Below are 24,645 nucleotides of genomic sequence, written 5' to 3'. Positions count from 1 at the left end.
CATCTGCAGGGTGGATTTTGGAAACTGGCTTTGGTTTTGGAAGGACAAGATTAAGTGTTTTCATTTGTCTCCTCTCCTTTTAAAGGGCGTTTTCTTACCTAAATAAGCTGATAAATAAGCTCTTTTCACACAGAGAAAATCCAAGCAAACAAAAATGCGCCACTACAAAACACATTAGAATGTTCAGTCCGCCCCAAGCACATCTGGCCAATAAAGCAGATGTGTCTGACCAATAAGCCAATAAGCTGACTGAACTCAAGTTTAACAGGGTTTCACACCTTTGTTATGAGAATGTTCAGCCCACTTACTGGACAGATGTGTCTGGGGCAGGAGTAACAAAAGTAAACAATTGTTAACAATTTTATCTTATTGTCTGTTTGCTCTGTCATATTGATCTCCTGGTAAAATATGAAAGAGGGCATAAGACTTTTAGCTGTATTTTTATCAGTTTTACAGCTTTTCCAATAGACAAAGACCTCCCTCGTGGCCACTCATGCTACACACAGGAACTGAGTAACAGATAAACAATTAAGTTACAGAAGATAATGCTTTTCCCACAATGTACTACAGAGGTTTTTTTTTGTTTGTTTTTTACTGTGGGTCCACAGTAAAAAGCCCAAAGTGCTGCACTGACCGTATTTTTTTAATTCACTATGGCAGCATTTCTTTATCATGGAGAAAAACTGAGACATACTGTTGAAATTTCACTTCTTCCTATATTAAGATAGCTCAGGGATTAAATATGTAGTTAAAACATCTTTCCATTAACAAAAAAGGCAGTTTCTCTGGTACAGACTAAAGTGGACTGTAGGCCCACGATGTAATATGAGTTTGACATCTCTGGTTTAGAAAGGTCTTTTTGAAAATAGAGAGCACAAGTTTTGTATTTTGTCATCCAGTTTTCTTACAGTATTTAAAAGTAGAATGGGAGAAAGAGCCTTCAGTTTTCAGGCCCCTCTTCTATGGAATTAGCTTCCAGTTTGGATTCGGAAGTCAGACACTATCTCTACTTTTAAGATTTGGCTTAAAACTTTCCTTTTTTCTCTAAAGCATATAGTTAGGGCTCGATCAGGTGACCCTGAATCCTCCCTTAGTTATGCTGCAATGGGTGTAGGCTGCTGGGTGATTCCCATGATGCACTGAGTATTTCTTCTTCAGTTACCTTTCTCACTCACTATGTGTTAATAGACCTCATTGCATTGAATCATACTTGTTATTAATCTCTAGCTTTCTTCCACAGCATGTCTTTTGTCTTGTCTTCCTTCTCTCACTCCAACCCAGATGGCCGGCCCTCCCTGAGCCTTGTTCTGCTGTAGGTTTCTTCCTGTTAAAACTGAGCTTTTCCTTCCATCCTCATAAAAGTGCTTGCTCATAGGGGGTCATATGATTGTTGGGTTTTTCTCTGTATGTATTATTGTAGGGTCTACCTTACAATATAAAGTGCCTTGAGGCGACTGTTGTTGTGATTTGGCGCTGTATAAATAGTTGAATTGAATTGAATCTAAATCCATGAGAAAAGCAATTAGTTTTTAAACAGTCATAAATCTCTCATGGTAGCAAACAATGACTGTAGAAATGACTGTTTTCTACAGTCATTGGTAGCAAAAGTACTCCTTTCAATCCTAAGAAGAGAAATAGGTACATTTTGGTTGATGCCCTATTGACGTCCCTGCTTCTTTGCCACGCTGTACCCGCTCACCTGACGGACAGCACAATTTCACAATCAAACAACATCTTAGTAATGGCTACGCCTCCTGGATTTTTTAACCAATCATGTAAAAATGAGCAGTCAAGCAGCCAATCGGACCGCTCTGACGTCTCTTTGATAACATTTTTTTTCAGACCCGCCCCTTGCCTGGCTTGACAGACAAGTCTGTAATCCTCAGATCCCAACTGTGACATCGCTGCTTTTATTATTACTGTTCTGGGTGTTTCATATCGGCACATTACAAACATTCTGTAATTTGTGCCTTTCCGCATTGCATGCTAATATTAACAGACTTTATGCCAAACGGACCCTAGCTACTCTCCTGGCTAACTTATTAACCGGTAACAACACAAGGGCCATCTGACGGTACACTGAGCTTGTTAGCCAGCTAGCTGCTGATTCTCCAGTCGAACTGCCCTTTGTCTTTTCAGGCAAGTCAGCTAGCAGGCGTTGGTTTCTTCTCTCGGGTAGTTAACCCAGGATTTTGGAGTTTTGTTTTTAATTTTTCGCCTGACAGGAGTGAAGCAAACCAAGATAGGCGGCTTGGGAACCAAGATGTCGAACCGAGTGGTGTGCAGAGAAGCAAGTCACGCCGGGAGCTGGTACTCTGCTTCGGGTAACTGTCAACGAAGCACCATCCGCGTTAGCACACTGTGTGCTAGCTGGCAGTCTTATTTGTTTGTTTTATGCTTTGTGTTCTATTAGTTTTTGAGGCTTCTCATTATGCGTAACTTACTGGCTTTGTAACTGGGCTCCTGGTGGCTTGCCACCGCAGAAATTGATAGCCAGTGTCAGGGCTGTAACGTTAGTCCATCCGATTTTTTTTTAAGTCGGCTAACTAACTGTTATTGACTGCCGTCTCTGTATTATCCCATTTGGTGTACGATTGGTTTGAACTTGTTCAGCACCTCCTCCTCGGATAGTGCGTGGAAATGTCAAAACAAAGCATTTTTGACTATCAACTCAACCAACGCTAACTTGGCTAATATTGCAGAACTTCCTGGCCTACGTGCTAGCTAGCCAGCTACACTTAAGATTTCCCGAAGCTGATTGCCTACATTAACTTATGCGGTTATTGTCATTATTGTGTTCTTGTTGGTGTCTGCCCCTGACCCGCTTAAGTTATGTGTACAAATGCTCCCTGCCACAGAACAAAGGATTGGGTAGGGCAGGGCAGAAAGCTGAAGGTTCATGTTGCACCCCTTCCCCCATTTCACAAGCTGTACGCTAGTTTCTTTTTTTATTAAATCCCAAAAGGCTGCCCGATTATCCATTAGAAGCTGCCATGTACAATCCCTTTTGAGACAACATATAAAGCAGATAAATACTCAAAACCACAAATGCTGAGCTAACATTGATTACCGTGATTCTGGTTGTTTTTCTAACAAATCATTCAGCTGTGTGTGCTGTTAATGTTGTCAACTGTTGACACTGGTAAACATGAACACAAGTAGTTTATACTGTAATATAGGCATTGTATTCCAGTGTAGTTAATCACGTTTAGTAAGGTTAAAATTGGATTATGACACATTATAATGAGCTCCAGCTTTACAATGACAGTTGCCCAGCATATAAAAGATTGACAATACTATGTTAGGCTTTGTAAAGATGGGCTCTTATCCATTTCTTTCCCGTTCCAAAATAACTGACAAGGAATAATGAACTGCTGTCACAGCTGGATTTCAGCCCAGTGCATTGCTATTACAGTGAGACATTGGTAGGGATCTAAAATGATTGTAGCCTTATCAAAGTGTATTTGGACTATTTCTACAATTATGATTTGATTTTGTGACCCCTCTTTATTCTAGTGTTAGTCTATTCTAGTGAAATATATATACGTGTATATATCTTTGTTTTTGTTTACTTTTTTAGGATCCCAGCTGAATGCACAACTAGAAGGCTGGCTGTCTCAAGCACAGTCCACCATCAGACCCGCTAGAGCCATCATAGCACCGTGAGCACACTATGACAAACGGAAGGAAAATGTCTTCTGAATGTGTTCAATGCCTTCTTAATTGTAATATGGCTTGTTTTTGTTTGTAGCCATGCTGGGTATACTTACTGTGGTGCTTGTGCAGCACATGCCTACAAGCAGGTTGATCCCTCTATTACGTAAGTGATTCCGTTTTCTAGCTCTCTTCCTCATTTAAGAAGATGCTTTGCATGATTGTTTATCTTAATTCCACTTTTTCCACAGACTGAGCAGATGTGAGTGTAGATAGCAGAGTACAGAAATGTTGGTGCTGTGCTTTTTGCGAAAACAGCTAATGAAATAAAGTTCTGTTGCCCTTCAGTCGTAGGGTGTTCATCCTGGGACCTTCACACCATGTGCCCCTCTCTCGCTGTGCCCTGTCACCTGCAGACATCTATAGAACACCCCTCTATGACCTGAGAATCGACCAAAAGGGTATTCACTGTTTTCAAATATGTCTTACATCTTAACTTGTGCTATAATTTATTTATAGGTATTTTGCACATGCTCATAAAAGGTATTTTGAGGATGTGCAGTGATGTGAGGTAGTAACATGACAGTTTGGATAACATTTACAGTGTAAATTTCATGTTTTGTGCCAAAAGCAAAGTGAAAAACAATTTTTTTTTGGAGTCATTGCTCTTAAAAATGTGAAATGAAGCAAGCACAGAGCTTCAACATACAGACCTTATGCCAGTTTGGCAGGTGATACACTTTTAATGATCCTCCAGCGACCAGACATTGCCTTGACTCTGTGGTCAGGGCTTTCTTTTTATTATTTAGATTTTCGTCAGCTAGGCACTTGTCAGAATTCTAATCTCACTGACTTTATCAGTAGTCGTGACTATGAAAAAATTCACAAAATAAAATGAAATCTCTCTCTTTCAGTTTATGCTGACCTCTGGAAAACTGGGTTGTTTGAGAGAATGAGTCTGCAGACAGACGAAGATGAGCACAGTATTGAAATGCACTTGCCTTACACTGCTAAAGCCATGGAGAGGTAATGCACATGAGAGTGACATTCATTCAAGTGAAGAATCAATCTATGCATTTAAAGGGAACTATCTGACTGAAGCTTTTTCTTGACCGTTTCTGACAAAAGTGAATACAAGGTACAACAGCTCTGTTACTTCTGTTCTCTCATTTTCCTTGACCTCCTATACTATGCACCAGGCACTATTGTAAACCAGAATCACACTGGTGCAGGGACACATGGATGTGCATAATTTATACAACCTTCTGTTAGGTTGGCTGGAGACAGAGCCATTTTCATGGTTCTGAAAAACAGGGATCATGTAGTAGAACTTGAACTGAGCTAAGTGACTCCATAATGGGAAATAACAAGTTGAAATCACACCATTGATGTTGACCAGTGAGACTAAAGTCACAAAGTTGTTGTTTTTAGCATGTAAAAGTTAAGTTATTATTATTTATGTTGCAGCCACAAAGACGAGTTTAGCATCGTGCCTGTGCTGGTGGGTGCGCTGAGTGAGTCAAAGGAACAGGAGTATGGGAAGCTGCTTAGCAAATACCTGGCAGACCCTTCTAACCTTTTCATCATCTCATCTGACTTCTGCCATTGGGGTATGTACTGACATGACACACTGAAAACAGCAGTTTGTGATGCAAGGATAATTTGGTCTAAATGGCATAATTACTTGACTGTACCCAGCTGTGTACTGCGGTGTGTTTCTCTCTTGAAGGTCAACGGTTTCGCTATACATACTATGATGAATCTCAAGGGGAGATCTACAGGTCTATTGAGCATCTTGATAAAATGGTAACTACTGAGATATGTAAGATATAAAATGTAATATAAATTGTTGGGAAAAAAGTAATTGTAAATTTTTTTTCAATGAAAAGAATAAATCTGATCTAATTCACTGAGAAAAAACACTTTTATCGGCCACATGCACGGCTGCTGTGGGTAATTAAGCACATATAAAACGCCCCCAACCAATAAAAGGTATTGTACATGGCATTTTGAAAATCTCAAGGCCTTAATGAGACAGTTTATTTGCTTGTTACAAGTTAAAGATTAACTAAATTTAATGATAAAAAACTACTGAATAGCAGAGAGGATTTATAGATTTTTCTTAGGGCCATGATTTTTTGTGATAAACTCCAAAATAATTTGTATATCAATTAAGTACAGTATGTAATGGACTCTGATAAGACTGATATATTGTTATATTGGTAGGGGCTTAGATATTGGCCATTTAACTACTTATGGATATCAGTATCTGCATTTATAACTGCCAATTAATGAAAATGTGAAAAGTGAAGAAGAAAAGGGAGACGTCATTCGACCACGCACAATTTGTCCACTAGAGGGCACTTACCAATTTATTGTGAAAGCAAAAAAACTACACTGCCATATTATCATAGTAAGGACTCAAATTTACATATAACCATGTGTAACTATGAGTGTGTGTCTCAAAGAAAAAAAAATTATTGGCCAATATATAGAATTTTTAAATTACACAGTATCAGTGTGAAAAATCTTATATCGGTCAGCCTCTAGTATATTACATGAATATAAAAAAGGAACGTGAATATCCAAGCTGATTTTCACTACAGGGTTTCTGATTAATGACAGTTGCATTCCGCTTATCGAAGATCGTTTTATTGCGCATGCTGATTCATTGTCATGACCTACTTGGCCAGTCGCAACACCTAATGGAACTGAGCCATTATGAGTGTTATTCATTTCACTTATTATTCCTGCTGTGGCGAGTCATAATGTGTTCTTATCCAAAAAAGATACAAATTTTTGCAGGTATGAGGGTACATTTAAGGTTTAATTTTTTTCTGTCTGTCAAGGGGATGGGCATTATAGAGCAGCTGGATCCCATGTCTTTCACCAACTACTTGAAGAAGTATCGCAACACCATATGTGGGCGTCACCCGATTGGAGTGCTGCTAAATGTAGGTAACCCAGGAAAAAGTCTTACCAAGTGTATTTCACTCACACTTGTTGTTATTAGGTACACTCCCTTAATTCTTCATTACATAGATTCAGGATATTGACATGATGGGGTGTGGATGCCATTTGAATACAGTGAACTCGGTGTCATGTTTAAGAAACCAGTTTGAGATGATTTGAGCTTTGTGACATTGCACGTTATCCTTCAGCCATCAGAAGATGGCTACACTGTGGTTAAAAACAGATGACCATATGTTTGCACATACTCAGAAAAAATACTATACTCACACTGTGGCGTTTAAACAATTCTCAGTTGACACTAACGGACCCAAGGTGTGCCAAGCAAATACCCCACACACCATTAAGCAAGGATTATACTTTCTGCATCCGTGAGTTCACTTGGGTCCCAGTGACATGAATTTTGTCATCAAACAGTTTACTGAAATTGAGGAATTTCGATGAGCATCCCTAAATAAGAGCCTCAGTTTTCTGTTCTTGGCTGACAGGAGTGGCGTCCTGTGTGCTCTTCTGCTGCTGTAGCCCATCTGCTTCGAGGTTTGACTTGTTGTGTGCACAGAGATGCTCTTCTGCATACCTTGGTTGTAACTAGTTGTTATTTGAGTAGATGTTGCCTTGCTATCAGTTTGAAGCAGTCTAGTCATTCTCCTCTGAGATCAACAATACATTTTATTTCTTTTTCGAGCCATTCTCTCTGAACTTCATGTCTATGTGCCCAAATGCACTGAGTTGCTGCCATCTGATTGCCTGATTACATATTTGTGTTTATTCATTTTTTGTGTGTATATGACAGTCGTTGATGAAATTCATGTTGTGGGCTGACTTTATTTGTATTTTTCATTTTGACCCCAAGTAGAGAACCTTCAATGAAATGAGGTTTAAACTACATGTTTTAATCAAGAAGTCAGCATCCTCATCAGCTTTTCTATACAAGAAACACAGAAAATACAGAATCTGGATTGATCTTGAGGTGATCATCCAGAAAATCCTAAGGAAATACTACACTGTTATATGATTTTAATATAACCTTTCAATGTAACCTCTAGTCCCACATGTATGACATCCTTCTGGGCTCTGGAAGCAGTGCTTTCCAGGTAGTCCATTCGTCATGACACCCCTATATTTCTTGTTTGTTTTTTATTTTATTTGGAAAAGCTAAATTAAGATGTGACATAAGGAGGATAGGTCTTAGTGCTACTCAGGTCCTCTGGCCAATGGTCAGTTAACATTCAGGATCCAAATTCATGTCCTTGTCGAGAATAATTCCCTAAAACGAGCCAATCTGTCGTCGTTATCGTCTTTGTTTGTCTAAAGTCTCTTGCTGTGTCCCATGATGTGAATTAGTGCCTAAGTGGATTTTGCTGTTTTGCAGGCTGTGGCTGAGCTGAGGAAGTCTGGTCTAGAAATGAACTTCACTTTCCTGAACTACGCCCAATCAAGTCAGTGCAGGAACTGGCAGGATAGCTCCGTGAGTTATGCTGCTGGGGCACTCATCGTTCATTGAGGTCAACTTTTTGCAGGGGCCACTGCAACGCCGCCACCCTGCCCTTACTATCTATCGCCATAACCCGACCCAGACACCCTCCCTCTCACCCCCTCCCCCAGTTATGCCCACTATTTGCAGGAAGGACCTAGACACTCAAAGCCAATACAGTCTTCTTTCTGTCTCTCCCTCAGCTCTCCTCTGCCTTTTCTCCGCCAGTTTGAAGTGTGTCTCAGAGCTTTTGGTTGAAACATTTTGCTTGAAGTGCAGTTTTGAGATTTTGTAGGAGCAAATGGTTAGTGGAGATGGGAAGAGTATGTAGTGTTTTGGCTTGGAGTAAGCAATGAGAGGGGAAAAATAATCTTATTTAGGTTTTTGCAAGGACTGTAGTCCTCTTAGTTCCCTTTTGTTTTCCTGACTAAACAGATTTGAGTTGTAAAAATGCAATCTTTATATTTGGACTCAATCTGTTCTCTTGTAATTTGCCTCAGATTAAGAATTAAAATAAAACTGCAGATATTAATGGAGACTATTTAAATGTTGCCAGATGAAAATGGAGTGTTTTGACTGACTGCTTCAAGCTACATGCGATTTAAACTTTGAAAACAGTGTCATAGGTAATTACTACCATTGCTCAGCACGTGTTGTAGTTGCTAACAAAGGGCTGCACCCAACAAAGTTCACTAACCCCCCTTACTGTACAAAACCAAAAACAATATTATTATCCTTTTAGTTTATTAAACACAATATTTTAATCATATTTTATTCCTTTTGTTTTCCTTATTTAGTAGTTTTAGATGTGATGATATTTACTCAATTAGTGTGTAGGTTTGAACAAAAGCCGAGTCGTCACTTGAGCTCTAAAGCCATCAGCCAGTTTGCCCAGTAAACTAGTGTATACAAACACCGCTTCCTGACTACAATCCCATGCTTTCTAGCATGCTAGAGCCAAACTGCAGTTATGTAGAAATACAATCAACGGTGGATATTGTGTACGTGACTCCATCTATGAGACGTCCAGTCTCCGTTTACAACTCCACCCCGACTTTCTGTAGTTACTGAACTGTCAGAATAGGAGAAAGACAGTTTTGTTACACATTCAGCAACATTTCTTTTTGTCTAAACAACAGGCAAAGCACTGAAGACCACAATGACTTGCTTAAATAAGATCTGTACCTCTCTCCAGTGCACTGCGTGGTAAACCTTATCTGGATTTTTTTGATTGAGGAATGCCAAAATTTATTGGAAAAATGTAAGTTTTCATCCTCATATTTGGTTTACAGTTTTGAGAATTCATTTCAGAATTACTAATGAGACAGTGCAAGTGTCTCTTAGGCAAGTACTGTGCACAAGGCAATTAAAAGATGGCTCGAGTATTAATATCAGCACAAATGCTTTCCTGGTAGTTTTAACAATCTACCCGGTGTTGCTCCCTGCTACATTTTGGATTTATCGGAAGTGTCAAGCACAAATATTTTATTTACTAACAAGCGAAATAGTTGCTGCCTGAAATAATTCAGTTTCCAAAGGAATGCTAAATGCAGACCCCCCCCCCCCAGTGATTCTTAGTAGCAGTTTAGGCTTTTAGTACCAGTAATGATAATAGGCAGCACACAAGTGTCTGCTGTCCTGTTGTTTAAGATTGGAACGTCACTTTTCTCTGACTTTTGCTGCTAAAGTTGAATATTCCTATTTAAGCAAAGCAGTCCTCTAACATTAGCCCCTCCCCTCTTGGCACCAAAAGAGGCATCACACTCAGCATTAAACTACAACATCTGTTCGAATGAAGTGGGCACAGACTGAAAGATGAAATCCCAGAATGGCTCGACCTCTATTGCTAATTTAAGGGAAACTAGTAAAGCATGACACACTGTGCTATTGTGCCTTTTATCACTGTTGCACATATACATATAAAGCATATTCTCACTTTTAGTCTTATTTTAGAATGTGTACTTGAGTTTTGTTTTTTCTCACGTGTACCCTCCCCTTTGCCTATTGCCCGACGGTGTCTCCAGCTCGCCCGACACACCAGGAATATTCTACCTGTCCCCCCCCCCCCCCGTCATCCGTTGGTCTAAAATGGCACCAACTGTTATCTCCTTTCTCCAGCAGGGAGTGGTATTCCTCTTTCTCCTAATCACCTCATTCCTGTAGAGAGAGACAAAGGCTAAACCTCAACACTGTTCATTTTCTGTTATATGAATATTTGTTTGTCTTTTAGAAATGTTTTTTGTATTTCTTTTTTTTTCTTTTTTTCTTTTCTTGGTTTGAGAATTGGAACTTACACGTCACAGACCTAAAAAATATACTACTTAACTACTCCCTTAATGGAGTTTTTTTGATCTCAGGTTCCACTGGTAAAGCATCCCAAAAGGCTCTTCAGATGAGGCCGAGGATTCATGTAACAAAATGAGTAAAATGTACTGAAAAGCTTGTCTGCTCTGGTGTCTCGTTCTTCTGGTTTTTACAATCACAGAAAACGCACTGATCTCATACATCCATGTAACTTCTCAATCACTGACTACATTGAAACCAATTATGTTTTTCAATACCAAACACTCATTTTCACCCCAGTTTACCAACTAACAGACATAAGCGAACAATAGGTTTACAGTGCAGCTTCTATAATAGACATCCTGTGCAAACTACATCAGTCACGAAGCAATTTTAAGGCCAATGTCACCAACAGGGGGAGCCAGGTGGGAGGAACACAGTAACATGACAACACTAGTGTGTTTATTTTGGGAAGTGAAATATGTGAGGACTTCAATAGTCAAGTTTTTGTTTCAGATAGGAACCGATTCCACTTTGTGGTCATTTTCAAGGCTATAGTTTGAGTTGGTGTTAAATTATACTGTTATACTGAGAATTATTTGTTATTTAGCCCATTCTTACTAATGGAGAGATAGTGGACAGAATATTACAAACACTAATCTGAAACTCTTTCAGCACCAATTGATCATTAAGTACTTTCTGAGCAGTTTTACTACACTATAAGGTTTCCAAAATGTACCTAATAAAAAGGCAGCCGATTGTGCTTGTGTGTATTTGCACAAAACTACTACAGATTGTGTTGCTTTTTAAGTCTGCCTTGCTTTATAATACATATTTCTACTAGTTTTTACATATTTGACCACTGAACTCAAATTTAATTGTTGTTTTTTTTTAAAGAAAATGTGTATATATAAGTGCTGCAGCTTTGACTTGACTAATGAACTCAGATGCTAGAAAGCTGCTGCTGGTTTCTTACTCATCCCATTTTCACACCAGTCGCATTTAAACAGTTGGAGAAGGAATCATAGTACAAGTTGAAGTTAACAAGAATTCTAACCACCAAAATGCAATGCTAAGGCTTTAGTTACCCTTCACTTTTTAATTAACTTGGTTGGTTTATTATTTCTTTGTTGTAACCTTGCTTCTGGGCAATAAATCATGTACAGTTCGAAAGCCTGTTTATTTCCCCTTAAATGGTCCCACATTCATGGAGATGCATTTGCGGGTTGTGCACATGAAAAACTTGCTAAATCATCTCTGCCAATGCCAAACAGCTTATTCCGCTATTGACTCTTGTTTGGTGTCGTTTATTGGACTGGATCACTGAGGTCTGAAGGAATAACACCAAAAAAGAGTGAATAGCAGAATAAGCTGTTTGGCATCAACAAAAAAATTTAGCAAGAATTTTCTGGGCTCAACCCACATACTCAACTTTGCTTCTCAGCCCAATTGTATCCCCTTAATGCCAGTTCCTTACTTTTTTATGTGAAGTTTATTTTGCTTTCAAGGAGGCAGACTGTTATTTTTGGTGCAAAAGTTCCTCAGGCTCTCTGAAGGTCTTTTGGAGTTTTTCTTTGGCTGACATTGGCTGCTTTTTCATTCATTTTAAGTGCAGTCCTTGTACCTGACCTTTTTCAGAGGAACGTTTTGTTTGTTTGTTTTGTTAAGCCACTTAATATTGACTTATTATTAAATAGACATAAAACAGGCAACATAGGCACTTTGTTGCCAGCGGCCTGTCACAAATACACATAATTCTTTCACATTTCTTTGGTTGAATATATGAAAGAAGCTTGGAGAACTCTTCTCAAAGACTACTTAAAGAAATGACAAGAAAATTTGACAGAAATATAAACTGCCTTTCCATGTATGCTTGCACCTTTCAGTTCATTGCTGCACCTATTTCCCATTTTCCTAGCAAAGTGTAAAGAAATGAGGGGTGGGTTGATACTTTTACACAGTATGTTTACTGGGGAATGAACATCAAAGACAATACAAGTTAAATGGTGTTGCACAGAATGCTGAATTTTTATATGTTTCCCTCATTTTCACATGTATTTAGAATCCATATGAAAATGAGGGAAATGTATCAAATTTCTACATTTGCTACATTTCTACATTTCCAGAACAGGTTCTGATGTTCTGTAACAGGGACCTAACTGTGTGCTTGTCATGGTTTTATTGAGGCTGAATGCTTCAAATCATTAATTTCAGTACTATATTCATACCGAGTTGAACATACCAAAAAAATGAACTTTCTGTGCAAATTCATATCATATATATCATCTGATCACTGAACCCTGAAACTAGGTGCATTTATGTAATCTATAATCAGGATTATAATCTGGACTTTGACTTTGCTATGAATTTTTGATGACTTCAGTCAGTCCTCCTGTGCCAGCTGTACCCTCTTGATGGTATTTAGTAGGAGAGAAACTCTTACTCTAAAGCTACCAGACTCTGAAAATTTACTCTCATGCCTTTTACATATCACTTGGAAATACAAGAAAGCAACATAACTGAAGTGCATGTCAGGGATTGCCATGTGCATCTGTAAGCAGTGGTGGTTTTGAGCACTTTGGTTACCTCTCATACTCGAACTTGTGGTGCCTCTTTTCATGTGTGTTACAGCTTTTGGAAATGTGACAGTTTAACATCAAAATGTTTTCCAAGGCAGAAAAGGCTAATCAAGACATTGCCTCTAGCAATGTTTGTACCTACACTCTGAAAGCTCAACCCGTCAACAGCCTGATGAACACACACACCTCTTTCTTTATTTGGGAGGAGTCTGCGTGGCGGTTTACATCCATTGAGCTTCATACATATGCTTAGTTCGCGAGTGGAAACGGTCACAGCAGCTTTTACCGGCTGAGGCGAAGACTTGCTAGGATGCACTGCCATCAGGACTTGGTGAGCTTTCTCAGCTGTGGACTTATTCTGGCAGGAGTTTGGCACCTGGTTTATCACAAGAAGTCACAGAGCTCCTATGGACGCTACATGGCATGCCCTCCTCCTGCTAGAACAGTTCCTGCTAGACTAGCCTGGTTCCTTCAGGAGATGCCGGCTTTCATCATCCCTCTACTTTTAATGCTTACCACGCACAAATCCACAATTATGGGGAAGTACCTGCTGCTAGCGACCTTTTGCGTGCACTACTTTCAAAGGTAAAAGCAGAAAAACAAGTCAGCTTTGTGCCATTTGCTATGCATGTGAAGGGAACAGGGAACAATGTATTCATGACAGTAAACAGTGTGTGTATTCCTATTTAATCTTTCCAACATCAGAGATCGACTTTGATGTTATTTAAAAAAAGGAAAGTTAAAATCCCTCTTCTCTAACAGTTTGTCTTTTCTATTTTACATAAAACAACAAAGACGTGGCGTAATCATCTTTTAGCTTCTGGATGTACATTACGTATTGAGACATTTTGTGAAAGCAAGAGACAAAATTTCAGATGGGGACCTGAAAAGCAAAAGAAACAAACAAAAGGAGGTTTGAAAAGGATTTTTCCTGCTGCTATAATTCAAAACAACACTCTGAGGAATGCTTTCCTAACCTCCCATGAAGAGTGGAGCTTAGTGGCACCATTTTAGTTTTCACCTTAATGCCAAATCATTTATACAGTGTGCTTCCTGTGGATTGTAAAACACAGCTTTTTCTGCATGTACCAGCATGGAAAAAATGCACCATTATCCCCGTCTTTCGCCACCCCTGCTGCATCTACCATTTTGTTCCCCAATCATAGAACATTTGTGTACTCGCTATTGATGAGAGGAAAGCCTTTCCCGCTGAGTGTGATGGTGGCAGCGGGTTTGTTCTGCTCTCTAAATGGTTTCCTGCAAGGACACTACCTGCTGCATTGTGCCCAGTTTGATGATGAGTGGTTTACGGGTTATTGCTTTAAAATTGGTAAGTGGAATATTTACTCTTTGGATGTGAAAGTCAGAATCAAATTGTATTTTTTTATATATCTCATATACTGAGAATTCTTTTTGTTGTTGTTGTTGTTTTCAGGTTTACTGCTGTTTTACATCGGCATGGCCATTAATATTCACAGCGACTTTATTCTACGCAACTTGAGGAAACCAAAGGAAGTAATATACAAGATTCCTACTGGTAAGAGACAGATTACAAGTGAGCAAACTCCCACTGTGCTTGTATTAACCTGCAGTCTACTTAATCTCCTGCAGGAGGTCTGTTTGAATATGTGTCTGGTGCCAACTACTTAGGGGAGATTGTGGAGTGGTTTGGGTACGCTGTAGCCACCTGGTCTTTTCCAGCACTTTCATTCGCTCTGTTCACCCTCTGCTTCATTGGACCAAGAGCCTACTACCATCACAGGTGCCTAAGATATTGATGTGAAGGAGTCCTGACACAAATACTAACCCCTCAACTAAGGATTTTACCCACATGCTGTTTCTAAACTGTTGTTGTTTCTTCTGTTGCAGGTTTTATCTTGAGAAATTCAAAGACTATCCCAAGTTTCGAAAGGCTTTAGTTCCTTTTATCTTCTGAGGGAAAACGTTCATGTATTGCAAAAAACTGTTTACCGTGGTCTATAACATGTTATACAACATTGTTATTAGTGAGGCCTTAACGTGGAATAGTCTAGTTAGCTTGGTTTAGTTAGTGTTTGTACTTAAGAAGGTACCGAGGTGAAGTGTATCAATAGTATTTGCAGCTTGTGAAATTTATGCATGATGTATTAATAAATGTATTTGTCTTGTTTATTACTGATACTCATACAACCGAGTTTCCAAAAGTCAGGAATGCTGTTTAAAATTAAATCAAATGTAAGAATCCACTGATTACCAATTTTACCAATCTTGCTTCAAAACTGCTGGTGCCATAATTTTTGGGACAATGTCACAGCTTTTGTAATTGTGTCTCTGTAGACCATCAAAGTGGGATTAAAACTAAACAAAAAGATGTTAGTTTCAACTCAAATGGTGTAACAGCAATAGGACCATAGCCCACCATTTTCAGTTGTTGTGAAACTAATTAGAAACTTAACTGACAGCCAGTTTCAGTTGGCCAGGTAAGACCAGTTCTGTCATTATTCTGTGACAAATGAGATAGATAAGAGATTTGGAGTTGATCCAGTTGTTGAACTTGACATTAGAACTTAACATGAGGTCTAAAGACATGTTGATGCAAGTGAGGCCCTCATTAGGCTGAAAAAAAGAAAGTATAAATTAAAAACAAACCTCTCTGTTTAAGAATGAACCAGCAAAATGAAAAGCCCACAGAAGGCAATTAAATTCCTTCTTTGATTAAGAAAAACAACTTCTCCACCAGTGGAAATGTGCCACTCGTATTTAATGATGATGTGACTGCTGACAGAAGTAGCAGGATGAATTGTGAAGCGTACAGGCCAATACTCTCTGCTCCAACTCAGCCAGATGTTGCAAAACTGATAGGAGACCCTTTCGCAGTGCAAATGGAAAATAACCCAAAGGCCACTGCCAAAGAAAGACATGAGTTTCTCAAGGCAAAGACATGGGATATTCTTCAATGGGCAAATCAGTGACTTGATCTCAACCCAACAAAACGTGCTTTTCAGTTACTGAAGACAAGACTGAAGGCAGAAAGTCCCACAAACATGCAGGAACTGGCTGCACTGAAGGCCTGGCAGACTATTGATGTTACCTAATACCATTTGTGAGCCACGGTTCAAATTCAAAGACTATCCCAACTTTCGAAAGGCTTTGTCCATAGGCTCTAGACTTCAAGCAGCCAGTGACTACACTGGCTACAAAGAATTTTCATCCAAGTTTTAAAAACAATCTTTATAATTAAAAATTTATATAAGTATATATAACCTCTTGAATTAAAGCTGAATATATGCACATCTGTCACATTTGATTTAAAATCTACTTCGTTGGTTTACAGAGGCAGCATTACAAAAACTAATGGACCTAACAACAAGGCTCCAAAAAAACCCCCCCAAACCTTAAAGTTACACTTTTAAAATCAGAATACCACATCAAGTCAATGTATCTTCTGGGATATTGAGCTGGTCAGTTCAGTAGCAGAGGGGGTTGTTAATCAGTTTCTTCATCAGTTTCCTCTTTGATGTTAATGATATTAACGACAGGTGCACTAGAGGGGCAACAATGAGATGAGCCCCAAAACAGGAATGGTTTTACACGTGGAGGACACTGACATTTTCACCTCCTCATCTTTTCTGTTTTGCATTTGGCTTAGGGTCAGAGTCACTACTGGTAGCACGAGGCAATACCAGAAGGTTTGCTGGGTCTCCCATCACAGTCTCAAGAGCATGGAGGAGATTCCAGGAGACAGGCTCTGGGAGAGCTGGACAGCTGTGCATGTAAAAGGTCCTTAACACATCAGCAGGACCGGTATCTGCTCCTTTGTGCAAGGAGGAACAGGATGAGTACTGTCAGAGCTACAAAATGACCTCCAGCAGGACACTCACGAGGGTGGTCTAAGGGCCTGACGTCCTCTAGTGGGCCCTGTGCTCACTGCCTGGCACTGTGGAGCAGATTAGCATTTGCCATAGAAAACCAGAATTGACAGATCCACCACTAGTGACCTGTGCTTTTCACAGATGAGAACAGGTTCACCCTGAGCACATATGACAGATGTGAAAGGGTCTGGAGAAGCTGTGGAGAATGTAATGCTGCCTTTAACATGGTGGTGGGTGAGTGATGGTCTGGAGAGGCATATCCACTGAGGGGCACACAGGCCTTTACAGGCTTTACAACGACACCATGACTGCCATTGGGTACCAGAATGAACCCCATGGACCCACTGTCAGACCCTATGCTGGTGCAGTGAGTCCTGGGTTCCTCCTGATGGATAACAATTCCCAGCCTCATATGGTGAGAGTAAGGAGAGTTCCTAGAGAATAAAGTAACTGATGTTGCTGACTGGCACCCACACTTGCCTGACCTAAATCCAATAGAACACCTCTGGGAACACCTCTAATGACAGGAGCTCATTGATGCCCTGCTCCAGATCTGCGAGGAGATCCCCCCAGGACACCATCCGTCATCTCATTAACGGCATATGCAGACGTTGTCAGGGATGCATACAAGCATGTGGGGGCCACACAAACTACTTACTAGTATTTTGAGTTGCTTTAATGACATTTCTGCAAAATGGACTAGCCTGAACAGGGCTCTAGACTAACTTTTTGACATGGGCGCACCGGTGCGCCTAACTTAAAAAAGTTAGGCGCACTCAAATTTTTCAACCGCATCGCTTAACACCGCAGTTTTACATGTGCACTTTTTTTTGGGGGGGAGTTGCAGTCCATACAGACAATTATAATTTCTAAATTATTAACTAACAATCTTGTGCTTAAAGTGCTTTGTCAATATTGTAGAAAATGTTAAACTTAATCATCATCTCGGCCTGACGACCTGTTTGCTGTTGCATGCTGCTGAAAGGCAGTGGGGAGAGGGGACACTTGGGCAGTGCATTTATTGCAGCATATAATGTGTTTTCTGGATACACTGTGCTTTTTCAGCGTTCAAAGATTGATGGCACTGTGTCAGAGCACTGGCTATGAATTTCAGACGTATCAGGCCTTAACTTAACAAAAAAGTTATCAATAGTTCTTTTCATCTTTTATTACCCACAGCTACATCCACTTCTGTCGGGCCTAGGCTGCTCACTAGGGCTGGGTATCATCACTGATTTCTATAATCCATTCGATTCCGGTTCTCAAAGTCCTGATTCGATTCAATTTCGCCTCAGACAGTCAGAAATATTATAATTCTGATCATTTATCAGTACTGATACACATGAGACTTCATCAGAATTGTGAACATCACAGCAGATGCCTTTGTGTCAAAGTAACTGAGAATAAAACACAGAAAAACATGAAGGAGATTTTCCTGGCCTGGCTTTTTATAGCAGATAACCTTAAAAATATTCTGCAATATTCTGTAATTTTGCACAATTTTAAAAAGTTTAAATTTCTTCAGTATTGAACAGCAGAAATTAGGCTTTCTTGTCCGAGGTCATTTAAGTGAAAAAAGAAAAAGAAAAGAAAAAGACAGCGGCCGACAGCGCTGTAAACAACGGTAGACTGGTGGGTAATAAGCGAATGAATAATGCAGAAAACAGATTTGAGACGGGAAACTGTTCTTGAAGTACAGAGAGAGAGAGAGAGAGCTGTGCAGGAGGTGTGATTTTTATCGTGGTGGAAGCAAAACAGCTGAAGTCAGAGGGAATTCATGACGACATTGAGCAAATATGAAGCGCAGTTTGCTGCTTCTTTTGCTGCTGGCTCGGTGAATTTTGGTTGGAGAGACAAAACCTGCAGCTCAGACTCAGCGCAAAAAGACGTAAACACAGCGCGGACCCGACGCATCAGAATCGGTGAGCTCCGACAGCGTGTCCGTCTACGGGCCGTCGGGTGAGAAAGCCGAGAAAGACAAGGCTGATTCTGATGCGTCGGGTCCGCTCTGTGTTTACGTCTTTGTGTGGAATCCGTGTACCTGCTCTCATTTGCTGGTTGTTGAAATAGTTTTGTGAGCTTTAATCTGAGAATCTGGCAAAACACAGTTATATTTAAAAGTCCATTCAGGATTTAATGAATCGATATCGCTTTATTCAAGCTACTCACCTCCCTCTTCCACCTGCACTTTCAACTGGACCACGGCCAATCAAAGAGGTCCCGCCCCTGACTATCTCTGATTGGTTTAGTCATGACCGGGATTCGAACCTGGCCCTTCTGGTCTCAAGGCAGCTACTTATCTCACTTAACCAAACTCATTCTCACATTGGTTTAGTCCAGGATAGGGGCATAATGTGTGTCTGTTGTTGACCACACGGAGAGTTGCAGAGATTTTTATTTTTTTTTGTTACCTGAACAGTTGCGACCAAATTTTTTTTTTTTTAGTCGCACCATCGCACTCTAGAGCCCTGCTGAAGTATCAATGTTTCATTTTTATTTTTGGGGTGTCTTTGAATTCAGCCCTCTGCAAGTTGATAATTTTCATTTCCATGCAACAACATGGTATCTCTTTATTGCTAACACATTACCCAGTCCAAATTATTATAAATGCCCAGCATGATTTTTTTTCCCATACACATCAGATGCGTTTTCAGCGTAGTTAAACGTTAATGCTACCTTCACAGATATAAGTTACCCATGTACTAATGTACCTCAGTGCCAGCATGGGTTTTAAATGATATGCAAAAGGACTCCCTACTGTTTAAACTTTTTTTTAAAATTTGAAACCAAAAAAGCAGCATTCAGTCCCCATTTTAAACCCACGAACCAGAATTCCACACTACACAAAAAATCTGTTCTGCTAATTCATATCTTGAATTATATATTTAACATCCAGAGCAAGATTAGCAGTTTCCACAGCAACTTGCAATGCGCTGAGTTTAGCTGTGAAGGAGTCTAGTACACGTGGCTGCACACGAGTGTCTCTAAACACGGGTGATGGACAGAAATCTGAATATTTAGTGTTTAGATAAGTCCACTTCTTACTTGGGCTACTTTGTACCAGACCGCAGCCACAGAAGCCCAAACTTTCCTCCATGGTTTCTTTGATGGCATCTGCAGGGAGCATCCAGCGATGAGCATGAGTCAGATCAATTAAAGAACTCCCACCATCGTGCTCCAGCGCTCCAGCTGCAGACTCCAGAGCACAGCAGAATAGCTCCACACCAAGAAGGTACTCTGTCTGTGAGCACATTAATACCGATGCAGTCTCTGGTACCTCACTCTTGCTCTAAGAAAAAAAATATGGCATCATGAAGGCATGTCATTGTGAAAGACATGTGAAATCAATAAAACTGGGGTAAGTGAAGACCAAATACTGGATCTCACCTTGTGTCTAACATAAGCAGCCAAGTTTGTCTCAGTACAGCCACCCCCAACCAAGGCAAATGGTTCCCTTAGAGTGAGCCTCAGTACATGTTCTGCCGTCTGGCACACCACCTTTAGCACAAACACATCAGGAAGTGACCACTTTGTCACATTTACATGACAATAATGGGTATTCCATGTCTCTGTGTTAAAAACGTATATTTTCTGAAGAAATTTGATCTCTCAATGGACGAACACTAAAACATTTACTTTGTGGGAAAATCCATTACTGACTTCTCATTTATTGAACTAACATACAGCAGGAATTGTAAATCTTAGCGATAGGGAGTCTTATGAGTGGAATCTACGTTGTTTCAGGCAATATGTCTCTCTATCCATCATTAACTCCAGAAGCCAACAGTACAGCTTTAACACCCACTTCATCTTACCTTCAGCTCATTTAACATGGTCTGGTTCCTGTGGCAGAGGATCATTGTGCAGATCGCAGACTCCCCAAGAGGGAATAAATGCAGCATTGTCTTGGATCCAAAGTGCTTTATACAGAGATCCTTCACCTTCCCGTAGGTCTTGGGTGGGATTGTGGTATGTAATGTGGCCACAGGTTGAGCCCCTATTTGAAAAAGGTATGCAACAAAACAAAACAAAACAAAAAACCCCCACCATAAATACAACACAAGTATATTCCACTTGGACAGTAGATAGATTATTACAGTACTGCAGTGAGCTGAATTGAAAAACAAATAAAGCTATTGGTGTTTAACTGGTGCTTGTATGTATGGCATGATTTTGCAGCCTGCATCTAGGCTTACCTGTCAGCTGAGTAAGTGGCTCCATAAGAGCAATTCCCAGTCTCTCTACCACTATGACACCATGACTCCTCAGGTATTGCTGCAAAACTGGGTGGATGACCTTCTGGCACATGAAGAGCTTCACTTCATCGTTAATCACCTGTCTGCCAAGCTCCAGAAGTTGACCCAGGATCTGTGAGTCTGTGTCTACATCCGGGTGGGCCTCAATTACTCCATCTCCTAGTTCAGAAATGTCCCCAGCAAGAGATGCACTGAAAAGCACAACACTGAGGGGATTTAAAAGTTTGTCTTCCTCGCTCAGGCCATCAGGCATCTCCACCAGTAAACCTGGAAGCACTTCAGAGTTTAGCACAGAATGACCTTCTACAGGAACAGTCACTATTCTGCCAAAACTGACTATACCTGGACTGCTGCAGGGAACGGTGAGCAAAAAAGCTTGCACAGCCAGTTTGCTAATGTGAAGCGTCTCGGGCTCTGTTAGTAAACATGCGGGTTTGCTGGAGATAACACTGCGAGCTAACGTGATCAAGTTCTGAGTGCTGCAGAAGTCGAGCTTCACTCTACAACCACAGTCTTCTCGTTGAAGGTAGCTGATACACAGAGTGAGCAGGTAGTTGTTCACTCTGATAGCCACGCTTTCCCTGAGAGCAGATTTTTTGATTTGTTCAATAAGAGAAAGGCACAAGATAGCTGCAAACAAACCGCAGTCGCTGAAGCGAGAGACGTGGTTGAGGATGGAGGTTTTTATGAGATTGATAAAAGGCTGCGAGGAGGAAACGGATGAAAGAAGAACCGAGGAGGCAGAGGTGGTCACGACGTGTCCTCCAATGTTGTTGTGAACTTGTTTCAGTCTACCTGTGGGACCGAAACAAGACGTTAGTATCTGTTTCAGCAGGTGAAGCTTGCTGCAAATATCAGTGTTGTCCAGTGGCATATCAGTGCAAACAGATGGAGATTTCTTGCTGAGTCGAGACATGACCGAAGCAGATTTAACATTGTTAAGGTAGACAGTACCAACATACGGCAAATCGGTAGTGATAAGTGTTAGTAATGATAGAATAGTGATGCTCGTAGCATTGCCTGACCAAATTGTGTTTTAAAAGAACGGGGAACAGTTGCAGATTAATTTATTAAATCCAACCAAAACCATCACTACCTTATTGTAGGGTCTAACATTTGATGCCATATATATTTAGATGTAATTTGACAGTGTGTAGTTTAAGAGATTGACAAAGGCGTTGTACAGACACAACTCGTTTCCATGGTAGCAACACAGCGCTTGGCCAACCTGCGGTCCTACTCGAGAAACCGTCGCTTGCCTCTAGTACCGGCTTTTCATAAGGAATAAACAAACTAAAAGTGAATTTACGAGTTTTTATAGTAGAAGAGTAGTTGTCTATTTCTATTATTATTTTTTATGCAAAAGGCATACAGTGAAACGTCCCACGCACAATGCGCTCAGTTATTGGACTACAAATTGAAGGTGACGTCATCTCCGGTCGCCCGGCTGTTGAAGAACCATTCAAAACTGTTGGCGGTATGAAGTCCTGGTTAACTTTAATATACTTATATGTTTTATGTCTAACGAACTTATAAGTTTTTATTTTATTTTATTATAACACTTGTTATGTTTTTGTAATTGTTGATGGTGGCGGTTTGTCGCACGAGCGTAATAAATAAAGAAATCTGTCTCTGTTGTCTTCAAAAAATACAGCTAATAGCTGCCCACCGTGCACTTACTCTAGTGAAGCTAACTGAATTCATGAGAATGGCTCCTGTCAAACTCGTCATTAAGGTAAGTGAAACGATATACCCAGTACACGAACTCGTGCGGTGTTGTGTTGAATTAACATACTGTATATTATATTTGTTGATGATGAATGAATAAAACGAGGTAGAGAAGGGAGTGTGGATGGAGGACAGTACAGATCAGGAAGTACAGATGATTAGTAAAGAGGAAGTGAGGGCGGCTGTGAAGAAGTTAAAATTATCGTAAGACTCATTTGCGAAAAATTTGTAGCAGTATGAGCAGTACTGTTTTCATTACTGGGATACAGCAGACACAGGAAGAAATCTACACAACAATGTAGGCTTGAATAGAATGCAGGGTAGGAACCCAAAGGAAGAAATGTTGATTATTTTGTTGACAATAGGACATATAGGCTAAACCATACACTCGAACAGGCAAACACCGAACAGGTCTCTGCATTTATGTAATCCACCAAAACCTGTTGAACATGTACCAATCCTTTGCATTAAGTTTGAGTGAAAAAGAAGAGAATAAGTGGCTTTATTCAAGGACAGAAATTACAGTTTTACACTGAGGAATTTGTTACTGAAATTAAACAATTTTTTATTTAAATAGCTTGAATTAGATGATTGATGTTAGTCTCCTGTCCACATTCCAGTCCACTAGGTGGCAGTAATGCACCTGTAAATTGGTTTGCCAACTTACAGGTGCTTTACTGCATTGACGAAAAAGCTACAAGAGGATGAAGAGTGGAAAAGCAGTTGGTTCAAATGACTTGCCTTTGGCGGCATAGAGATGTCTATATGGGATGGAAGCATGTGATAGGATGCCAAGGAAGGAACTGTGTTATTGCACGAGGAAGTTAGAAGTGGCAGAGGAGTATTTGAGGGTAGTATAGAACATATATGAGGACACCAAGATGATAGTGAGGTGTGCAGTATAAGTGACAGATAGGCTTTGCCGTGAGCCCATCCTTTTTGCTGTTGTGATGCACAGCTGAAATGAGTTCTGGCAGGAGTCTCAGTGAACTGTCATTTTCACAGATGACTGTGATCTTTAGTAAGAGTAGGGAGCAGGTGGAGCCTGGAGAGACGGAGGTGTGTTCAGGAGAGTAGAGGAATGAAAGTCATTAGAACCAAGAAAGAATACATGTGTGTGAATAAGAGGGAGATGGGTGAAGATGCAAGGAGTAGAGGTACGGAAGGCGCATGAGTTTTAATATCTTTGAACAACCATCCAAAGCAACGCACAATGCAGAAGAGAGGTGAGGAAGAGAGTGCAGGTAGAGTGGAGCAGGTCAGAGGTGATTTGTGGGAAAGGGATAGCAGCAAGACTGAAATGGAAAGTTTACAAGATGGTAGTAAGACCTGCTATGATGTATGGTTTGGAGATGGCACTGACAAAAAGACAGGAGGAGGAGCTGGAGGTAGCAGAATTGAGGAAATTCACATTGGTACTAATCAGGATGGACAGAATTCGAGATGAATATATCGGGGGACACCTCAAGGTAGTTTGGAGACACAGAGGGCCAAGTCTGTGCATGTGTGCAGATGATGGATAGTGGATATGTTGAGGAAAGGATGTTTGCTATGGAGCCCCCAGGCAGGATGAAAATAGATATACAGAGAAAATGAATGAATGTGAAGGAAGACATGAAGATGGTTGGTGTGAAAGAGAAAGATGCTAAGGATATGGTGAGATGTAGGCAGATGGTTAGTTGTGGGAGCGCGTAAAGAGATCAGCTGAAATAAGAAGGAGATAATATATATTTGTTAAATTAAAGAACATTGTGCTCCCATGTTCAGCTGTGCAACAGCAGTTGTGCCTCAAGGTGCTTTACATAGTATGTTAAAGACAGAGTTTGAAATTCTTATCAACACTCATTTTA

General features: G+C 40.3%; 4 protein-coding genes across 4 annotated transcripts in view; 3 read left to right on the top strand and 1 right to left on the bottom strand.

Annotated features, from left to right (window-relative positions):
• The first annotated feature begins 1,855 nt into the window (after positions 1-1,855).
• Positions 1,856-10,541, top strand: memo1 (mediator of cell motility 1). The gene is made up of 9 exons (XM_063492250.1): positions 1,856-2,324; positions 3,581-3,662; positions 3,752-3,820; positions 4,003-4,115; positions 4,569-4,680; positions 5,122-5,264; positions 5,384-5,460; positions 6,504-6,608; positions 7,997-10,541. Exons 1-9 carry the CDS (start codon positions 2,264-2,266, stop codon positions 8,126-8,128), a joined length of 894 nt encoding a protein of 297 aa, XP_063348320.1. The 5' UTR covers positions 1,856-2,263; the 3' UTR covers positions 8,129-10,541.
• Positions 10,542-10,657: 116 nt separating this feature from the next.
• LOC134640455 (3-oxo-5-alpha-steroid 4-dehydrogenase 2-like) lies at positions 10,658-18,243 on the top strand. The gene is made up of 5 exons (XM_063492251.1): positions 10,658-13,545; positions 14,127-14,290; positions 14,396-14,497; positions 14,572-14,722; positions 14,830-18,243. Exons 1-5 carry the CDS (start codon positions 13,271-13,273, stop codon positions 14,894-14,896), a joined length of 759 nt encoding a protein of 252 aa, XP_063348321.1. The 5' UTR covers positions 10,658-13,270; the 3' UTR covers positions 14,897-18,243.
• mkks (MKKS centrosomal shuttling protein) lies at positions 18,235-22,011 on the bottom strand. The gene is made up of 4 exons (XM_063492249.1): positions 21,008-22,011; positions 20,627-20,808; positions 20,199-20,309; positions 18,235-20,100 (listed from the first exon to the last, which is right to left on the bottom strand). The coding sequence occupies exons 1-4, from the start codon at positions 21,981-21,983 to the stop codon at positions 19,672-19,674; spliced, it is 1,698 nt and encodes a 565-aa protein (XP_063348319.1). The 5' UTR covers positions 21,984-22,011; the 3' UTR covers positions 18,235-19,671.
• A 764-nt stretch (positions 22,012-22,775) lies between these two features.
• slx4ip (SLX4 interacting protein) overlaps positions 22,776-24,645 on the top strand; it is a 33,220-nt gene continuing 31,350 nt past the window's right edge. Inside the window, exon 1 of the mRNA XM_063492230.1 lies at positions 22,776-22,802. Coding sequence (XP_063348300.1) covers positions 22,776-22,802 — 27 coding nt within the window. The remainder of the gene's footprint in view (positions 22,803-24,645) is intronic.

Source organism: Pelmatolapia mariae, linkage group LG13 (genome assembly GCF_036321145.2).
Source record: "Pelmatolapia mariae isolate MD_Pm_ZW linkage group LG13, Pm_UMD_F_2, whole genome shotgun sequence".
In the NCBI taxonomy this organism is placed as follows: domain Eukaryota; kingdom Metazoa; phylum Chordata; class Actinopteri; order Cichliformes; family Cichlidae; genus Pelmatolapia; species Pelmatolapia mariae.
Note: the sequence above shows the minus strand (reverse complement) of the source record. Positions and strands in the feature narration are given on the sequence as shown.

What these genes read in the sequence shown, in the direction of transcription:
- memo1 (XM_063492250.1), top strand. Translation starts at nt 2,264, where the DNA reads ATGTCGAACCGAGTGGTGTGCAGAGAAGCAAGTCACGCCGGGAGCTGG. An exon ending in ACTGCTAAAGCCATGGAGAG is followed by an intron (nt 4,681 to 5,121) that starts GTAATGCACATG and finishes TTTATGTTGCAG; the next exon opens with CCACAAAGACGAGTTTAGCA. An exon ending in CGATTGGAGTGCTGCTAAAT is followed by an intron (nt 6,609 to 7,996) that starts GTAGGTAACCCA and finishes GCTGTTTTGCAG; the next exon opens with GCTGTGGCTGAGCTGAGGAA.
- LOC134640455 (XM_063492251.1), top strand. Translation starts at nt 13,271, where the DNA reads ATGCACTGCCATCAGGACTTGGTGAGCTTTCTCAGCTGTGGACTTATT. An exon ending in GGGTTATTGCTTTAAAATTG is followed by an intron (nt 14,291 to 14,395) that starts GTAAGTGGAATA and finishes TGTTGTTTTCAG; the next exon opens with GTTTACTGCTGTTTTACATC. An exon ending in AATATACAAGATTCCTACTG is followed by an intron (nt 14,498 to 14,571) that starts GTAAGAGACAGA and finishes AATCTCCTGCAG; the next exon opens with GAGGTCTGTTTGAATATGTG.
- mkks (XM_063492249.1), bottom strand. Translation starts at nt 21,983, where the DNA reads ATGTCTCGACTCAGCAAGAAATCTCCATCTGTTTGCACTGATATGCCA. An exon ending in CCATGTTAAATGAGCTGAAG is followed by an intron (nt 20,310 to 20,626) that starts GTAAGATGAAGT and finishes TTTGTGCTAAAG; the next exon opens with GTGGTGTGCCAGACGGCAGA. An exon ending in CTGCTTATGTTAGACACAAG is followed by an intron (nt 20,101 to 20,198) that starts GTGAGATCCAGT and finishes TTTTTTTCTTAG; the next exon opens with AGCAAGAGTGAGGTACCAGA.